Source organism: Squalius cephalus, assembly GCF_949319135.1.
Source record: "Squalius cephalus genome assembly, chromosome: 20".
In the NCBI taxonomy this organism is placed as follows: Eukaryota; Metazoa; Chordata; class Actinopteri; order Cypriniformes; family Leuciscidae; genus Squalius; species Squalius cephalus.
In genome coordinates this window covers 3,652,443-3,673,224 of record NC_137141.1, presented here as the reverse complement: position 1 = coordinate 3,673,224, position 20,782 = coordinate 3,652,443, and the positions used below count along the sequence as shown (strand labels likewise).

At 42.2% G+C, this 20,782-nt stretch overlaps 1 protein-coding gene across 1 annotated transcript; it reads left to right on the top strand.

The window, feature by feature from the left end:
* The first annotated feature begins 3,263 nt into the window (after positions 1–3,263).
* On the top strand, positions 3,264–20,454 carry LOC307148029 (nuclear factor 7, ovary-like). The gene is made up of 6 exons (XM_079853207.1): positions 3,264–3,907; positions 6,375–6,470; positions 11,851–12,081; positions 12,159–12,181; positions 12,263–12,381; positions 19,660–20,454. Exons 1-6 carry the CDS (start codon positions 3,506–3,508, stop codon positions 20,139–20,141), a joined length of 1,353 nt encoding a protein of 450 aa, XP_079709333.1. The 5' UTR covers positions 3,264–3,505; the 3' UTR covers positions 20,142–20,454.
* The last annotated feature ends 328 nt before the right edge of the window (positions 20,455–20,782 follow it).

The window sequence follows — 20,782 nt, the reverse complement described above, 5'->3', positions numbered from 1 at the left end:
GGTCACATGCGCCTGCGTGAGAAAGATCAAATGCGATTGTTCTAGAGGTAAATTAGTGTAATTTATCATTTCTTGAAAAAATGATATTTGTATGTTTAATTGTTTGTTTTGATTGTTTCGATCTTTGATGTGAAATTATTTCTGAAATCACTAAATGAGTGCTCTGGTCTGTGAACAGGCCAGGTTTTTTCTTCTTCCCTGTATTTCTATTTTTCTTCCTTGGTTCCACGGATTGTGATCTTCTGCGACATCCCTTGAAATTTCACGTTTGATGGCGAGCCACCCGAATCTGCTACAGAGAAAGGACGATTCATAAAGAAGAGGACAATATCCTTTCTTTCATTTTCCAGTCTTGCTTGTTAAGCAAGACAATTACTATTTAGAGACTATTAAGTTCCCTGTCGATTTTGACAAATACAGGGACTGATAGGAAACTGATCCGTGTTTTTTGAAGAGCATTGAACACTCTTGATGATGTATGGTTACCCATAGCCATAAATTTGATTGAAATTGATATGTGATATTTTGAGAAAAGTGTTGTGAAAAAAAAGACACCACTCTTTTATTCATTATTTTTTGGTTTATTTTATTTCATTTTGTCATTGCAATTACCGGTCTGTACAATTATTTTCTTCTTTTTTGGGGTAAAAGAAGAGTGCACTCTCAAGGGGAGATTTTCATGCTTGAGATTTGTATTATTGCCTGATACTGTGTTTTACCTGTTTATAATTCTCACTGGAAATCTAATTACATACCAGTTTGCATCTAACTTGTGTTGTCTGTTGTTTCTCACCACAACCCGCTACCTCCTTTACGAATTTTAAAATCTTCTGATAAATCTATTTGCACCAACAGCAATTCATTTAATTAATTGTTAAATTCTTTAAACACCTGCTACATACAGATTTGAATAAAATAAGGCGAATGTTTCATTGATTTCAACTGGATCGATAGTTAGTACACCATCATCTTTCCGTATTTGGGGGATTTGTTGGGATGCCGAGTGGCATTTAAGTTGGTGTGCTAATAAACGTCCAGCTTTGTCGCCATGTTCATAGAAATATCCCCGTGATTTTAAAAGAAGACGTTCTGTCTTCTCAGTTGATATCAAATTATATTGCGTTTGGAGATCCAGCTTCCTTTTGTAAAGCTCGGGGGAAGGAGAGGTAGAATACTGAGCATCCACCATAGATATTGATTTAATGAGCTCCTCTTGTTTGATTCTTTTAGTTTTATTTATTTTAACTGAATATGATATAATCTCACCTCTGATTACAGCTTTTAATGTTTCCCAGAGGAGAGAGGGGGAAATATCATCTTTTTTGTTTGATTCTATAAAGTCATCTATTTTTTGGGATATCATTTTGCAAAAGATGTCGTCGGTCAAAAGATTTCTGTCTAATTTCCAAAAGGGGCGTTCCAATTTGCAAAGAGGAAAAGCAAGATCTAGTAATACAGGCGCATGATCTGATATAATTATAGACAAATATTCGACTTTTGTGACAGAAGAAAGAAGGTTCTGATCAATGAAAAAATAGTCTATTCGACTATACGAGTGATGTACAGGAGAAAAAAAAGAAAAAGATTTACCCACTGGGTACAAAAAACGCCAAGGATCAACAATCCTATGTCATCCATAAAACGTGATAAAAGTTTGGCTTTTTTGGAAAGGTTTGTAAGTTTAGAATGGGAGCGGTCAAGTGTTGGATTTATCACACAGTTTAAGTCTCCGCCAAAAATCAACTGGTGAGAATTCAAATCTGGAATTAATGAGATCATTTTACCCATAAATTTATCATCGTCCCAATTTGGGGCATACATATTGACCAAAACCACAGGCTTATGATAGAGGAGTCCAGAAACCATCACAAAGCGTCCTTGAGGATCTGAAATAATAGTAGTCGCACTGAACTGAATTTTTTTATGAATCAGTATGGCTGTTCCACAAGTTTTGGAATTAAGATTAGAATGAAATATGTTACCAACCCAACCTTTTTTAAGTCTGACTTGGTCTTTAACCAGTAGGTGGGATTCTTGAAGAAATGCCACGTCACATTTTAAATGTTTAAGATGATTAAATATCCTGGCTCTTTTAACAGGCCCATTCAAACCTTTCACATTCCAGCTAATGAAACGTACAGCAGCCCCTCTTGCATCAGTACCATACACCATGCTTAACTAAAAAAATATATATATGATGCAAAGGAAAAGAAACCCTATGTTGCAAAAGTGTGGAGTTGTCCCTTACCCTATCCCTAATCTTAACCTTATCTAAACACAAAACCAGAACAAAGCCTATACTTGTCCCTCTCCCTGAGGCAAGCTGCAGGCTAAACACCATTTCCAAGAGCTTCTGGTAGCACATTCTCTTAATATTTAGGTCTGGGGGGGCTCCCAGTTATTTTTAATATTCAACAATAAATCCTCTCAACATTCAAGTGAATTAAAGAGAAAAAAAATATATATATAATAATGGAAATAACAAAAAAAACAAAAAAAAAAACATTCGCAGAGGCCAAAGCCTGTTCCCCTTATTGTAAGAAAACACATATTATAACATAGATACACGCACATACATACCTATTTGCACGCGTACACACATCTGGAAAGCAGCACGAATGGTTTGCTCCGTTAAGATTTAAATGTATAAACTCGTGCATAGCATAGTATGAATTAGCCTAGCATAAACATCGTTATGTATTCGTACCGGACTGCTGCTTACCATTATAAGGTGAACTTACACACCTTGAGTTCGGGCAATTAACCATCGTCGGGTTGTACAGACAGACCAGACTGCAACATATGAGGTGAAGTCCTACTCTTTGCCGAACTTCTGGTCGAAAAACTTCTGAGCTTCATCATCAAAAGTGAGTACATCGTTCCCATACATCACTCGCAGTCGGGCCGGGTGGAGCAGGTGGAATCTGACGTTCTTCTGATACAAGGCTTGCTTTATACCGTTAAACGCAGCTCTCTTTTTAGCGAGAGCTGCGCTGAGGTCCTGATAGACCCTTAGAGTGGCGCCTTGATACTTGAGCTCATGATTCCGGGCCCAGCGCAGCGCAGCTTCCTTCTGCTGGAATCTGGAGAAGCAGACCAGGAACGCGCGAGGGGATGATCTTTGGCCGGGTTTAGAAGTCGGGGTCCGATGGGCTCCCTGAGAAAGTTTTAATGGAAGTTTTGTTAAAATTTAACCTGAAGAAATCCTGATGTTGTTCTTTGAACCAGATGTGATCATAAACTCCACCCTCTTACAACACTTACCAGGAAGAGACTGACTTATTATTTCTCTTTTCTGTCATGCTGACTCTCTTCTCTCTCGACAAAAGCAATAAAGAAGCAGCGATCAGTGGAGAATGAAGACAAACACTTTCAAGAAGGATTTGTGAGACATTTGTTTCTGAACAGACAGCAGATCGCTGTGATTCTCAAGGTGATTCATTTTTAAAACCGTCGTTGAGAAAGTGACAGTAAAGTTTGTGTTGCTGGAGCTCAAACGGGGAAAATGGCTTCACTAAATGTCTTTGATGAGGAGCTTTCTTGTCCCGTGTGCTGTGAAATCTTCAAGGCTCCTGTTCTTTTATCATGTAGTCACAGTGTCTGTAAAGAGTGTCTTCAACAGTTCTGGAGAACCAAGAAAACTCAGGAGTGTCCTGTCTGCAGGAGAAGATCCTCAAGAGATCAACCTCCTCTTAATCTGGTGTTAAAAAACTTGTGCGAGTCGATCCTGAAGGAGAGAAATGAGACGCGTTCATCAGGATCTGAGGAGATCTGCAGTTTACACAGTGAGAAACTCAAACTATTCTGTCTGCAGGACAAACAGCCTGTGTGTGTAGTGTGTGTTACTTCACAACACCACGACAATCACAAAGTCAGACCCATCAGTGAAGTGGTTTCATCATATAAGGTAAGACAAATATCTCTTGTTTTACATGTAAATGAAACTGAAAGTGACATGAAGAGAGTAGTAAACACACACACTCATACACACACACACACATACACACACACACACACACACACACACACACACACACACACACACACACACACACACTAGAAGATAGTTAACTCCACATCAGCTACATAAATTCATCAACTAACCATTCAGAAATGTCCTGTTGCTTCTACATGTTGTCACTTCTTCTTGAGTCTCTCCATCATTGTCTGACTCTGGTTTGAACATAAAAGGCTAAAAGTTTTTGAAATGTTCAGTGCATGTGTGTGTGAGGTCACAGAACGAAGAAGAAGACGTTGTTTGCCGGCAGCCAATGAAGACCATAGGCGTTAATTATGCAAATGTGTTACATCGTTATGTATGCCGGTCATAGAAGTGAGACTGGAGTTACTGACGACTCGTTAAGGCGGTTCAGACTCGATTCTTTCTTTTGGGGAAACAATAACTTTATTTATGAGCACTTTCCACTTTACAACTTTACAGAACATTTACATTCACAAACAGCCGTATTACACACTGCATGAAGGGGAATATTCGAGAAAGCATATGGGGCACTTTAAGACCTTTTAACAAACTTGATGCTGTTGAAAAAGTCCTATTTAAGTGTTGATTTGATTGAATAGGGCTTCAGTAATCAGGACTGGTTGTGTTTAGTCCGGCTGAACCACATTATAAATACATTTAATAGATTTGAGGAATTAGTAACTACAGGGGCAAATACATTTTCACGCTGGTATTGAATAACTTATTGCTTTAATTAATAACACTGTCTTACAAACTGTACTTTGTGTTTACTCAGGTTGTCTTTGTTTTATGTTTTAATTTCTGAATCAATTTAATATGAGATGTGCACAAAAATAGAAGAAATCAGGATGAGGGCAAATACTAGTTTGCATAGTACTGAAACTGCTCTAGTTAAGGTACTGAATGATCTGCTTCTCTCTGGTGACTCTGGTTCTCTGTCTATGCTCCTGCTGCTTGACCTCAGCTCTGCCTTCGATACCGTCTCCCATCAACTACTCATTTCGCGCCTTTCGGATGTGGGTATTTCTGGTGCTGCTCTTTCCTGGTTTTCCTCCTATCTCTCTGACAGACTGTTCTACATTTCACTTCAGAATTTTCGCTCACCTACTGTCCCCCTGAAGCAAGGTGTCCCTCAGGGATCCGTTCTTGGGCCATTATTATTTATAATCTATATAATACCTCTTGGTCAGATCCTCTGCCGTCATGGTTTTAATTATCATTTTTATGCTGACGACATTCAATTATATACTACCTGTACATCGACTTTATCTCTCACAACAACTGACAAAATCTCTGCTTGTGTACATGAAATAAAAGATTGGCTTCATTCAGATTTTCTAAAACTTAACATGGACAAAACTGAGATTATTTTCACTGGACCTCCGTCACTCAATAATAAAATTCCTACCAACTTCACCTGTGAGATCGCTGGCTCTCTTATCAAACCATCTAGTACTATTAAAAATCTTGGTGTAATTTTTGATTCCTCTCTATCTTTCCACTCTCACATTAATTCTATCACTAAATTGGCATTCTTTCATCTACGTCGTATCGCTCAGCTCCGTCCCTTTATCAGTATCTCAGATACTGAAACTGTCATCCATGCATTTGTCACCTCACGTCTTGATTACTGCAATGCACTTTTCATTGGCCTATCAGCTAGCTCCATTTCCAAATTACAATACATTCAAAACTCTGCTGCCAGACTACTCACCCACACCAAGCGTTCTGCACATATTTCCCCAATCCTGCATGATCTTCACTGGCTTCCTGTGGCTTACCGTATCAAATTCAAAATTCTCCTTCTCACTTTTAAGTCTCTGCACGGCCTGGCTCCCCCCTATCTCTGTAACCTGCTTCTCCCCTACACCCCGACTCGCTCTTTACGATCCGCTGATTCCAGCCTTCTCGTCGTCCCTCGGCATCGCCTTGCTTCAATGGGGGGCAGATCATTCAGTGTTGTTGCGCCCAAAATGTGGAACTCTCTCACCCGGTCACTCTGTTCTGTTAACACTATCTCTGAATTCAAATCCATGCTCAAAACTCACCTATTTTCTGAATGTTATAATTCTTAATTTTCCTTTTTTTTTTTTTTTTTTTTTTTTTTTCCCAAAGTTATATCTGTTTGTATTCCGCCCCATCTACCCATTTTTCACTTACTGTTTGCACTCTCAACTGCCTACTGTTGTTCTGTCTGCTGTCTTTGTCAACTGCCTTTATTGTTGTTTGTTTATTGTAAAGTGTCCTTGAGCTCTGGAAAGGCGCTATATAAATAAAACTTATTATTATTATTATTATTATTATACTTTTTCACTGCATTATATGATCATATCACTATAATTGTCTTCTCTTCTTCTCTTCTCTGTGTTTTATGTGTTTTGTTCAATTCTAGGAGGAGCTCAATACAGCACTGAAGACCTTACAAGAGAAACTTAAATGCAATGAAAAAATGAAAGGAGAGTTTGAGAAAACAGTTCAACACATCAAGGTGAGGAAACAGAATCAAGAGTCATGTATAGTATCACTGTACAGATGGTGGACAACCAGAATGAGACTTTTACCGCCGCCGTTCCCGCGGCGGCAAAATTGGGATGTGCATTTGCTGCCTTTTACCGCTGAGTGGCGCTGTAATCACAGACTTTGAAAAGTGTCAGTTTATTCTCTTTATGACGTAATCTGCCGCGGCAGTAATCTGAGCTGAGGTCACAGATAAATTCAAGATAAATATTGTGGTTAAACGAATTCAAATCTCTCTATAAATTACAGAAACGTCTGTCTGTCTGTGTGTGTGTGTGTGTGTGTGTCTGTTTGTCTGTCTGTCTGTGTGTCTGTTAACCACATATCTCTCGAACCATTAGTCCGATGGATTTCAAACTTGACAGGTGTCTCGCTACGGTCACGAGTAAGTGCAGTGCCAAGTTTGACGTTGTTTGGATGAGAAATGCTAAAGATATCGTTAAATATATCATTTTTATAAGGTTGTGGTTTAAAAATAAACATTCTGACATTAGAGGGTTGTATCGGTCAAAGAAGCCCCAAGGAGTTTATGGTTTAAAAATAAACATTCTGACAATCTGTCAGCTACACTGTTTACTTCTGAATATTATAGTTTGGATCCAAAACGTGATAAATCCATCTACGTCCGTCTGTCTGTCTGTGTGTTATTCGCATATCTCTCGAATGTGAGATAACCACTAAATGTGTGAAAACCACTATTTTCTGTTTCAAACTTTCACATAGCATCTTTAGGTTATAATAACATAAAAAATTCAAATCCAGATTTTGATTTTCAAAGATTTATTATAAAAACGGATTATTTTTTCCCAAAAATGCAATAAATTCATGACTTTTTTTTTTCAAAATGCAATTAATCCATTGAATCAATATAAAGTTATTTTTGATCATATTGCCATCGCAAGAAATATCTCCTGAACTTTTTTGACGGCGATCAGCTCACAAAAACTGATTTTGCACGGGCACTTTGCACTGCTCCCTGAATTGAGGCGCTTATTCATTTGTGGATGTAAACTGAATCTGTAAGTCAGCTATGCTGTTTACTTCTGAATATTATATTTAATTCTGGTGCGCTAAACGTTATCGCTACTGCTTAATAGTAGCCTATGCTATTCACCAACTAAACATATCCTATTCAATGCGTTCACAGTCTCTTTCACTGGCATCATTTATAGTAGCCTATTCACAAACTGTTTCCTCAAGCATAGCGTTTTCTCGGAGTTCACTGTGTGCTTTCTACCATGCACAAATAAAAATGTCACTGAACTTTTGCTGTGTAATTGTAACAATGAGCATTCAATCACACCAAACCAACAATTACTAAAAACACACACAAAAACTGATTTTGCACGGGCATTTTTTGCACTAGTTCATTAAATTTAAACAAAGTAGACACACGTTAACATTGTGTGCCCAGTTTTTCTATAATTTAGAAAGGCTATGTCAATAGGTTACTTGTCATTTTCTTCGTGTTATTTTAATGTGTTTGTAGATTTATTAACTGAAACATAACAGTGAAATAAATTAAAATAATTTACCGTGAAATTAAAACATTTTCAGGACTTGCAGCTCCTAACCGATGTAGTCGGTTTAAGCATTCTTTGTTATATTCAGAACTAAATAGCCTTACATGTTACAAACTTTTAAAACAGAGAAAATAGTAGACATTGGCGATTCAGACGGTAGCTCTGTGGTCAAAGCATTAACAAGAGCCTCTCGGAGCTTCAAACGATCTGAGATCGAATCTCAGTGTAGCCGACAGTGTTTATGTTTTTCCGTTCTTGATGCTTAAATATGCATCTGTTTATTAAAGTCAATCATCTTGTTTAATTATCAATTGTACATTACAACATAAATTTGCTACATTCCCGCTGCAAAGACGACACATCTGATGAAGGAAGACTGTCAGCCGATTGCACCAGAAAATGAAGATGAAGCTCGTCTTTAATCTGCTAAATTATTTTTTGTGTGTGTGTGAATCATTCACGAGATTGAGATGACTGACAGTGATACCCGGCCATATCAACGGAAGACATTTTTCAAAACAGATCGAACAAATCAGAAAAATACTTTCAATACAGTATTGCTTTCAATTAAAAAATAAACAATGAAAATGTAAAAGAAAAATAAAATTAATTAAGTTTGAAAACCCATCGCACATTTTAAGATATGAATAAAGTGTCGGGACAGTTTATTTATTTAAACAGGGTTGCATCGATAGAGTTTATTCCCTTTGTGATGCAAAATAAGAAACACAGAAGCTTATTCTTGCAACATTTTAAATTTCTATTGTCAAAGAAATTGCAGCTAAATAAAAAAATTAAAACGGTACAAAACGGAAAAAGTTCAAAGCAACATAAATTAAGAACAGGCGTTTTTCTTTGCCTCTCTCGCGCTGGATATTTTTTTTAGTAAGTTTGGTCTCCCTCACTGCGCGCGGCGGGTCTTTCTCGAAATTAAGCATTTCAGCGTAAAAAAACACCATACAGCTGATAATACTGTATGTCGCTGTGTGTCATCCACACAAATCACGAAAGAAAAAATTGTAACAAATAGCTTTTGTTCCTTCAAAGATACAACATGCCTTGCTTAATTCACCTCACAATAAAACGAGGTGGGTCGCGAATTAAAGAGCTCTGTATCTGCTAAATTGAAATTGTTTGTGGAAGACCTATACAATCAATAAAACTACAATATATAATTTAATAAGATATAGGGCCTACTAGGCTATGGACTTTGAGATTTTGAGATTACTCCTTAAAAGAATTTTGCCTTTGCCTGCTCATCAGGGTTGCGTTTCCCGAAAGCATCGTTGGCAACTATGGTCGCAAGTTCATCGCAATGTCCATTGAACTCTATTGGTAACGACGGAACTTGCGACCATAGTTGGCCAACGATGCTTTCGGGAAACGCACCCCAGGCTGGCTATCCGACACTCTCCATATGAAAGACGGAACATTAACACCTCTGTCCTGCACCCCCACGATAAAGCAAAGTATTGCCTTCTCCAAACCCCCCACAGGCTAGCTGAGTTTGCAAAACAAAACAAAGAGTTTGCCACTCGTCGTGCCAAACAAATTATAAACTTCAATATTTCATTCAAAACAATCTCAAAACGCTTTGTGACATTTTGAAAAGCCGTGGATGCATTACTGCCACTGGAACCATGAACGCAACAGAATACTGGTTCTGATTTTATTGTTTGTCGTTTAAACGTCATATATATGAATTATTATAGGCTACAGAAGTAAAGTCATTGTATAATATTTGTTCCTTAGTGTAGCTAAAATGGAAATGCATGGCGATTTTATTTTGTAAATAGGCAAAAAAAAAAATGTTTTAGAAGACAAATCTCTCTGCATCAACAATAGACTATAAAATGCATTAATAGGCTAATATATAAACACCAGTAGTCCAAGTTAGTTCGGGATTCGAACCCGTGTCATCTAAATGATCGTAACGTACGTTCAACCACTCGGCCACTATTCACTCGTTGCGACATGGCCTAATGTTCCAGTGTGTGTTCGCTCACACGAGCGAGAAGCGCTCTTCATTCAAATGAACGCGTTTGTCGAACACTAATTCAACATGCCAGAATAAAACTTGGCTTTAGAACAATGCATAGCGCCACTCGTCGTGGTGTGCCAAAAAATTACAATAATTTAGTTTAATTTATTTCAGTGTTAATGTTTGAGTTAAAAAATCCTCTACAAATTAAATTAACCCAAAGTCGGCTATAAGAGTCCTTTAGGCTACGTAAAAAAGCAAAGGGCTTTCTTAACATTTAGGCTACTTTGCTTAAATTCGATACATTTATTTTCAGTAGGGCCTAATACATTTGTAGGGATGTAATTTCAGTATGCTTTACCAACGCTATGTATTCAATTAAAGTTCCAAGAGGTCTGGTCTCTATATTTCCTTCCCAGCTGACATTAATATGCAAGTGCACAGCAAAAATCACAACTTGTGCTTGCTGGAACGCAAGTTATTTAAGGTGTCTCAACTGTACACAGTCTACCCTACAGTGTGAATTCGTTACAAGGTTTCATTTAATTACATTAACGTGCAGCAATTTGTACAAATAGAGTCTATAGGCCTACTATACTGTTGTAGACATTAAATAATCTCATTTAGTATCATATTTGTTAAAATATTATAATGTTGTTTTTTCAATCTATATTGAATATGAAAAGTGAACAGCACGAGTAAGATAAGATGCATTATATCGAGAGATGGATATGAAGTGGGTCAGACATGATTTTGACCACTTCATTAAGTTTTGTTTCGTAGAAAACCTTTTTTTAAAGTGAATTTCGTTTTCTATAAATTGTATCTTAATTTTAATCATTTTTTCATCACCCAATTGTCTGGATTCAATAAGTAAGAGAAGCAAACAGACACTAATCATAGAGGCGCCCGTGAGGTCACTTGCATTGCACGTCAGCTGGAGCGCATCTCATCCTCCTAACTTAACGAAACTCAGCGTATATGCCTCACACAGACATGATAAATACATCAAATACACAAAGCTTGAAATGTCTTCAAACGAAATAATTCAAAACGAAAAAGAAAAAGGCTACTCTCTGATTATGTCTTTGTGCATTTCTCTCTAGGTGCGTTCACTACAAATATGGCGATCGTCAACTTCATCTTTGCAGTCGACACTGTCAGAAAACACTAGTTCATTGATAAAAATCATATGAAGACAAGGCATATATTAAGTTATTTTAGCTGTTATGAGAAAAATAAATCTGCTTTTGAGATCACTATAAATTACTGTGCAATTGTATCGCTCACGAGAGCTCTTCGTTTATCGAATTCCTCAATAGAATAGTAAAAATATTCAGCGTCATTGCTCCTAACATCGTCTCTATTTTTAACTTTTGATTCTATTTTTTCAGCTGTAAAATTGATTCTATCTTTGGTTCTATTCTGTTGTAGCCTAATAGGCCTATTTATATATATGAAAAATATGCCTATTAGGCTAAGGGTTTTATATTTAACCCACTTACATTTTAAAATACGGCAATTGCTGCTGTTTTGCACAATGTCCCTTTGCGCCACCTGGTGGTCATTTCGGGAACGACTTTGAAATGCGGCTGGTTTATTTTCGCCGCGGTAATTTCGCCGCGGCGGCTGGCGCGGCGGTAATAGGCATTCTGGTTGTCCACCATCTGTATACAGTTATGATTTAATATAATGGATTATAGTTGATTATTTCTGTAAATGACGAGCATCAATCTGCTTCTGGATCCGTTCTATGTCGGGTATCCGAGTTTATCTCTGATATGAATGATGTGAAGTGTTGATGTGTGTCGATTGAGATGATTGAAGTGAATGTGATGTGATTTCAGTCTCAAGCTGAGCACACAGAGCGTCAGATTAAACAGCAGTTTGAGAAGCTTCATCAGTTTCTCAGAGATGAAGAAGAAGCTACAGTCACTGCACTGAGGGAGGAAGAGGAGCAGAAGAAGCAGATGATGAAGGAGAAGCTGGAGGAGATGAACACACACATCTCAGCTCTTTCACACACAATCAAAGACATGGAGGAGATGATGAAAGCCAATGACGTCTGCTTTCTGAAGGTCTGATTTCAGATCATTGGTTGATCATTGGTTGATTGATTGAGTTGTTGATGATAAATGGTGTGTTTGTTCTGCAGGAGTTTCCAGTCTCAATGGAAAGGTGAGTGATCTGCTCCTGTCTCTGGTCTCTCTGGTTCTGATCCAAAGCCACTGCAGTTCTGACTCCTGAATGTTCTTCCAGAGTCCAGAGTTCACAGCCGGATCCACAGATGGCTTCTGGAGCTTTGATTCATGTGCCACGATACTTGGGCAACCTGCCGTTCAGAGTCTGGAAGAAGATGCAGGACATCGTCCAAAACAGTGAGTCTGACAGCAGGAGATCTGAGCTGGAGAGTTAAAGGTTCTTCATGATAGATAGATAGATAGATAGATAGATAGATAGATAGATAGATGGATAGATAGTTGGATAGATGATGGATGGATAGATAGTTGGATAGATGGATATATAGATGGATGGATAGATGATAGATAGTTGGATAGATGATGGATGGATAGATAGTTGGATAGATGGATAGATGGATGGATAGATAGATGGATAGATGGATAGATAGATAGATGGATGGATAGATAGTTGGATAGATGGATATATAGTTGGATAGATGGATAGATAGATGGATAGATGGATGGATAGATGATAGATAGTTGGATAGATGGATGGATGGATAGATGGATAGATAGATGGATGGATAGATGGATGGATAGATGGATAGATAGTTGGATAGATGGATGGATGGATAGATGGATAGATAGATGGATAGATGGATGGATAGATGGATAGATAGTTGGATAGATGGATAGATAGATGGATGGATAGATGGATAGATGATGGATGGATAGAAAGTTGGATAGATGGATGGATAGATAGATGGATAGATGGATAGATAGATGGATGGATAGATGGATAGATGATGGATGGATAGATAGTTGGATAGATGGATAGATAGATGGATAGATGGATGGATAGATGGATAGATAGTTGGATAGATGGATGGATGGATAGATGGATGGATGGATGGATGGATGGATGGATGGATGGATGGATGGATGGATAGATGGATATTATTTCTAGCTCCCATGATTCCATTTCCTTGCGTGAATTACGGGCGCGACTTCCTGTCACTGAACTGGAGGTTTCCATGGTAACGGTCATAAACAGTCTATGCTAGCGGTGCGCTAATCCTCTTGTTAGAGTGCTTGGAAACTAAAACATGTGGGAACACACCCTGTTACACCTACAGTAGCGCCCCGAGAATAAGGAGGATAAGAGCCAATAAAATGAAGATGATCAGATGAAGATCACACACACACTTACAGTTCTTCATTTACAGCAGAAATCTCAACACATCTCATTGATTTATTGTTATGTAAATTTCCAAAAGTATCAGTTTCCCTTTCGAAAGGGAACTCTACACTACGTCAGAATGACGCTAAGGGGGAACGCCTCAGGCGTGACAGGTGTCTGAAATCAAATATCAACTCACAGCAATCATGCTGACCGGCGACAGCCCGTGAATCATTAACGTGAATGATTAACGTGCAACCTGCAAGTATAAAAGGGCGCTTTGCAAACATGACAACATCCTTTTCGTCTTCAGGGACTGTTTTTGTCTGTTAATTAAAACGTCTGCTACAGCAAAGATGAAACGCACATCTAAGGCAAGTCCTAAAACGTATGTGAAATGTGTTGACCCGTGCCCAAGATATTTGTCGCCGGGTGACACTCACGAGATGTGTGTGTACTGTCTGGGTGAAGAGCACGCACGGGATGCTCTCGAGGGAGCATCCTGTGCAAACTGTGAGTGTTTTCCTATGAGAACGCTCCGCTCTCGTCTGGCTCTCTTCTCGAGGGGAGAGAGTTCAGCATCTGGTCCTCGCGGATCGGGTCCCGCTCGTGCCGAGGTAGAGCGGCGACGCGCTTCATGGGGCTCCCAGATGGAGCTCGCTGACAGTCTCGAGAGGGTTGTTCACCTCTTGGACGCGTCATCGGCTGACGAGAGTGAGCTGCAGGTGGATGACGGAGACGATTCTCCTACTGATACTGCAGCGAGTGCTCTTCAGGCTGGGCAAGAGATGGCTGAGGAGGATGAATCAGATCCTCAACCTCGTCAGCCATCCTGCCCCATGTACGCTGAGTTGGTGGAAGTTATGGAGCGCGCCACTGACAAACTTCAGTTGCCATGGCGGCGCGCTCAGGGAGAGATCGCTCGCGGCCGGTTGGACGATCTATTTCTCCCTGAACATAGACCACCAGCTCAACGGAGCCTTCCATTCCTTCCGGATCTCCATTCTGAGATCGAGAGGGCATGGGAGAAACCATACTCGGCCCGTATTCATCGACATCAGCGGGGTAATTTCGCTGATGTTGAGGGGATCGGGGAGTATGGTTATGTGTCGATGCCGCCCATTGACGAGACGTTTGCGAACTATCTCGTATCTGGGCGGGCGTCGACACTAAAAGCTCCGACTCTGCCATCCAAGCCTCTTAAAGTCACGGCTCACTTGAATGGCAGAGCGTACATGGCAGCAGGTCAGGCTGGTGCTGCCCTTCACACCATGGCAGTGCTCCAAGCCTACCAAGCTGATCTGCTGCGGGATCTCGACCAGGGGACGGGGCTGTCCCCTGAGGCGGTCGCTGAGTTGCGCCGGACCACAGATTTGTCTCTCCGGGCCACTAAACAGACTTCTGCCGTGATCGGCCGGTCGATGGCAGCGATGGTGGCCACGGAGAGGCATCTGTGGCTCAACTTGGCTGATATCGGGGAGAAGGAAAAAGCCCTTCTCCTTGATTCACCAGTTTCGCCTACTAAACTTTTTGGCACCTCCGTTGAGGCGGTGGTTGGAAAGTTTAGGGAGGCGAAGGCGCGCTCAGCCGCATTTAAAACCTGTATACCTCTGAGATCCGGGCCCCGGCCCAGGCAGGCGGGAGGACCTGGTCCGTCTTGGTCTGAGGACCATAGACAGGACCAGAGGTCTAGTGTTGCCTCTCGTGCGCCCCCTCCAGGGAGGAGCAGGACGCAGAGAAGGCGAGCCTCCCGCAGGAAGAGGGACTTAAGGGAGGTCATTCAGCGCAAGCGTAGCAATGCTCAGCGGAAGTAAGGGTTTGATCTCCCTGGAGGGCTTTTTCTACCGGCCCTCTCCCTCTTCTTGACTCCCCAGGCGTTTACGTTACACCAGCCCTGGGGTTGGGCCTATGATGAGAACTATGTTCTGATGGCCCGCCGTAGCAACTGGTTGATGTGAGCGCCTCTTTTAGGCATGTAAAAGTGGTGGACCCCAGGTTCGTTGAGACCTTTCTGGTGAAGTCTTCACTCCGCACGCCGCAGGTGAACTTTTTGGTTTTTGAGAATTTGTGTATATAACTAACACTGATTTGTATCTCTCTACAGAAGCCTTGTTCCCTGTATAGACCTAGGGGTCATTCCTAGAAAAAAAAAAAAAAAGGTAAAGTATGGAGACTTCAGGGCCCTGAAGCCTCCCCAGTTGGTGGCTGGAACGATTTAACGAGAAGCTCAAGGAAAATTGGCTTCCGTTCTGAGTATGTGATGGCCTTCCTGTCATAACATTTTTTATGCGTGGTGGGCCACCGCTCATTTCTGTTTAGCCTCAGGGCTGTTAGCCACCCTGGGGTAGAGTAGTTGGGGTTTAGACTGACGCTGGCGCTTCAGATAGATCTTATGTCTTACCTATTGGTTTGTGACAGTGGTATCCTGAGTACTTCGCTCCCCTGAGCTCTGTAAGGTGTCAGTAGGTTGAGTGTTTCACAGCCTCTCAATCAAGTAGGCTGTGGCTCCTCCGAGCCCTCAGGTAGATCTATGCGTATAGGTCGGCCCTAACCCGGGCCGCCTCTGTAGCTGGCCTAGGCTAGGTTTGGGATGTTGGAGGCGTTCTGCTAAGTATAGCTGCCGCATTCATTATGTGTTAGGCTTCCTCCCCTAGATTTCCGCCTCCTCCCTTAATTGGGAGTTGTTGGCCAAGGCCCGCCCCTTTCACTGCATTCAGGGGTGGTAGAGTAATGCAGGGTGGTAGTTGAGGTATGATCCTTTAGGCAGGGTTAGGCTGTCTTTCGCTCTGCGATGTGATAGTTTGCCAGACCCTGCCGAACAGAGCTACTTGGATTAGGCCTCTAGAGCTGGCTCCACTTAGCCCGTTGAGCTGAACCGCTCGAAAGATGGGTGAAGTTTGGTTGGCTTGCAAGCAAGCCCCGCTTCCCCAGGCTGGGCACAGGACAATCCCTGTCACCCTTTGGAGCCACTTGCAGGCCCGCTCCCTGTCTAACGTTTCAGGGGCATATGGTGTTACTCCCCCGCTAACGCAGGGTAGTTTTGAGTAATCCATTCTCAGCTCTGTATTATCTACCTCACACCATGATGGCTCCGGTTGAGCAGGGAGTTCTAACTACATTTCATTCCGGTATTTGAACTCCGCTCCCTTGAAGCCAGGGCATTGCCATGAGCTGACGCCCATGCATTTAGTAGGTAGGCCCTCAAATGGGGCCTCCACTAGGCAGAGTGGCGTATGTTGTACTCCCTGCTATGAGGGTATTGCTTTGTGCTGAGTACACTGCCTTGGGCAATGTGATTAGGTACCAGGATGCTGTAAGCGCTGTAGTAACAGTTTTTCTGCCTTGAAGGCTGCACAGTTAGGTAGTAGGCCCCAGCAGGCCTCCTTGACCGGGTAGCCCATAAGATAGGGCTCCTAGGCCAGCTCACCTTCGGTGGTTGGCCCTGGTAGTTCGGGCAGAAGACTCACTACCAAGTAGTAGGTCTTAACAGGCCTCCTCGGAGGTGGGTCACAACATTGTGGAGCATACACTAGGACAAAACTATAGGAAAAGTTTTTAATAGTATGGTTCCAGCAGTGTTCATTAAAGTAGCAGAAAGACTCGCTATCAGCTAGTAGGCTCGACCGGGCCTCCCTGTTAGGCGAGTCCCCAGCAGCAGTCACATCCAGCTGATTAGACTGTTTCAGGAAGTAGGCCTCTTCAGGCCTCCCTGAAGATGGGCTCCCACATTTTTTGTGGGGGTCAGGTAGTAGGCTTTACTAGGCCTCCCTGAGGGCTAAATCCCTCATACTGTGGTACTAAGTGGCCCTGAGGTTGAACTATCAGGTAGTAGGCCTCATAAGGCCTCCCTGAAGGCAAAGCCCCATAGACAGTCAACTGGACTGCCAGTCTGGCCCACTGTCAGCTGTGGTTTTCAGGTAGTAGGCCTCTCCAGGCCTCCCTGAAAGTAAGCTCCTTCATGTCATGGTTCTCTGGTAGTAGGCCTCACCAGGCTTCCCTGGAGTTGAGTTCCAACATACCTTGAGTTTCCACTTAATGTGGTTTTTCTGGTAACGGGTAGTAGGCCTCTCTAGGCCTCTCTGTAAGCGAACTCCCATGTACTGTGGTTATCAGGTAGTAGGCTTCACTAGGCCTCCCTTAAGCTGAGCTCCCACGTTTTGTGGTTGTCATGTAGCGGGCCTCTCCAGGCCTCTCTGTAAGTGAACTCCCATGCACTGTGGTTATCAGGTAGTAGGCCTCACTAGGCCTCCCTGAAGTTGAGCTCCCACATACTGTGGTTGTCATGTAGTAGGCCTTACCAGGCCTCCCTGGAGGGTTAGCTCCCACTTACTGTGTGTTTCCACTTAGCATGGTTTTTCAGGTAGTAGGCCTCGCTAGGCCTCCCTGAAGTTGAGCTCCCACATACTGTGGTTGTCATGTAGTAGGCCTTACCAGGCCTCCCTGGAGGGTTAGCTCCCACTTACTGTGTGTTTCCACTTAGCATGGTTTTTCAGGTAGTAGGCCTCGCTAGGCCTCCCTGAAGTTGAGCTCCCACATACTGTGGTTGTCGTGTAGTAGGCCTCACCAGGCCTCCTTGGAGGATTAGCTCCCACTTACTGTATGTTCCACTGAGCATGGTTTTTCAGGTAGTAGGCCTCTCCAGGCCTCTCTGAAGGTGAGCTCCCACGTTTTGTGGTTATCAGATAGTAGGCTTCACCAGGCCTCTCTGAAGGTGAGCTTCCACATACTGTGGTTGTCAGGTAGTAGGCCTCTCCAGGTCTCCCTGAGTAGTTTCACTGTGGTGCTGGGTTTTGTAAGCTAGTGGCCGCTTACTTTCAGTTTAGCAGACCTTATCAGGCAGCTACCGAAGGTGAGCTTGCGCCCTGGCTCGACTCAAGTTTTACTCTCTGCTACGGGTTCCCTCCTAGAACCTCTTTATCCTGCTACAGCCTGGTTGCCTACCAGGTAGATCTAATGCCCCCCTCACTGAGGGTCAGTATGAGTATGTGGTCTCCTGAGTCTGGTCAGTCGGTCGTAGGCCTCTCATGAGGCCTCCCAGTTAGGTCAGTCCTTAGGCCCTCACAGGCCTCCTTAGTGTTTTTTGAAACACAAACACTGGGTTGATCCGTGGATCGAGTAGAGAAACTCCCCTCGCTGGCAAGGGTTGTAAAGCACTATGCTGAGTCATACTCTCCAGGATATCCCGTCTCTGAGATCCGGTCCGAGTGGTTCACTGCCTGCTTCGCAGTCCCTCGGGTTGGATGCCTTCCTAAAGGCAAGTGTCCAGAGGCTCTGTCTTCGGACAGACAGGAAGTGGTCAGATTGTAGTGTCTTATATAGTGACACCAGGTCAGGCCTGCCTGGTGGCATTTCAGGTGGCACGTTCCCCTGAATAGTGACTGGCTGGGGTTCCCTCAGGTTCCCTAGCCACATTCCCTAGAAGGGACCCCTTCGAATAAGTTGAAGTTGTGGTCCTAGGCCCTTGAGCAGGCCCAGGTAGACCTTTAACTAAACTATGTTTATGGAGGTTTTTCTGTGGTATCATATAGCTTGGGCTATGACCGTATGGAGTGCTGTCACTGACAGCCCAGTGTGACCTGAGGGTGAGTGGCTCTAGCATTTCATTTGAATTTGCGAGTTCTAACAGTTGTCACTGCCATTGGGCATGCACTCCCCTTAGCATGGTGGCGTTGGTATATCGTTCCCCTTAGCGTCATTCTGACGTAGTGTAGAGTTCCCTTTCGAAAGGGAACGTCTCAGGTTACGACTGTAACCTATGTTCCCTGAGAACAGGGAACGAGACACTACGTCTTCCTGCCATGCCTCGGGGCCTGCCTGCAACAGTCCCTTCAGACGATAGGATGTTGTCATGTTTGCAAAGCGCCCTTTTATACTTGCAGGTTGCACGTTAATCATTCACGTTAATGATTCACGGGCTGTCGCCGGTCAGCATGATTGCTGTGAGTTGATATTTGATTTCAGACACCTGTCACGCCTGAGGCGTTCCCCCTTAGCGTCATTCTGACATAGTGTCTCGTTCCCTGTTCTCAGGGAACATAGGTTACAGTCGTAACCTGAGACGTTCTCTTGATGGACACAAATGTCTGAATCCCATATATTTAATGTTTGTAGTTGATGCCGTTAAACGCTGATGATAAAAACGAGTGTGAAACTAATAACAGCACTGACAGTGATCAGAGGAAAATGTGTTTGATCAACAGGACGAGTGTCATAATTCATAATAATCTGTGTTGGGTTCACTGTCGATCATTATATGAAGATCAGAATAAAAGCTTCTGTTGATTGTGTCTCATCAGCTCCTGTGATTCTGGATCCAAACACTGCAGATCCACGTCTCGTCCTGTCTGATGATCTGACCAGTGTGAGAGACAGCGAGAACAAACAAACTCTTCCTGATAATCCTGAGAGATTTAACTGTTATTCCTGTGTTCTGGGTTCAGAGGGTTTTAACTCAGGAACACACTCCTGGGATGTGGACGTTAAAGAGAGTAAACACTGGGCTCTTGGAGTAACTACAGCATCAAACCAGAGGAAGGGACGTGTTTTCTTCAGCACTTATGTCTGGAGTGTGTCGTACAGATGTACTGGAGGTTTTCGTGTTAAACAGAAGCTTGATCATGTGAGAGTGAATCTGGACTATGACGGAGGAACGGTGTCGTTCTCTGATCCTGTAACTAACACACATCTACACACATTCACAACCACCTTCATTCACACACTCTTTCCATTCTTCTGGTGTTCTTCCTCTCTGAGGATCTTACCGGTCAATACTCAGTAAACGTCACTCCTGTGGATCTGGATCTTCCTGCTTTCATCATGTTTCCAATATTTACTCCATATCTCATGAGTAAGAGAGCTGTTGATCTGAGTATCAGTACGCTGGCTGTGATTGGGCCGTGATGATCACATGACTGATATCCAGCACTACAGCAACACACACACTCTCATGTTGCTTTAACAGATCAATAAACAACAGTGAAGTTTGTCACTTTGCTCATTTTCACATTATTATATTAGTCTAATTCTACACATGGACAGTTTCAATGAATTTGTAAATAATTGTTTATTTCAGTTTAAATGATCATTTGCTCTCTTCAGTACACGGATGTAAAGGATTTCTCAGCAGATTTCAGTGGTTTATGATCTACGTGGAGAACGATAAAGGTTCTGTCTGAAATTATTAAGAATCTCACTGGTTAAGAGCTTGAAACTCTTTAATGGTTAATTATTAATTAGGAATTGTGAAAAATTGTGTGTCAAGCATAGTTTTGGTTTGTTTTTCTGGGTTAATAATTGTAGAGACGTCCCTAATGTAATATAATTTAATGTACATGAAATATGCATAATGTATTTCATTGTGGAAATGTCTTTTTCTGTCTTAAACACCGTCATATTAGCTTTTTCTCTTGTTCCTTTATC

Bases quoted from the DNA above. Each gene is read 5' to 3' on its own strand.
- LOC307148029 (XM_079853207.1), top strand. From the start codon at position 3,506: ATGGCTTCACTAAATGTCTTTGATGAGGAGCTTTCTTGTCCCGTGTGC. The intron at 6,471-11,850 runs GTGAGGAAACAG...ATGTGATTTCAG, and splicing joins AAACAGTTCAACACATCAAG to TCTCAAGCTGAGCACACAGA. The intron at 12,382-19,659 runs GTGAGTCTGACA...GTGTCTCATCAG, and splicing joins GCAGGACATCGTCCAAAACA to CTCCTGTGATTCTGGATCCA.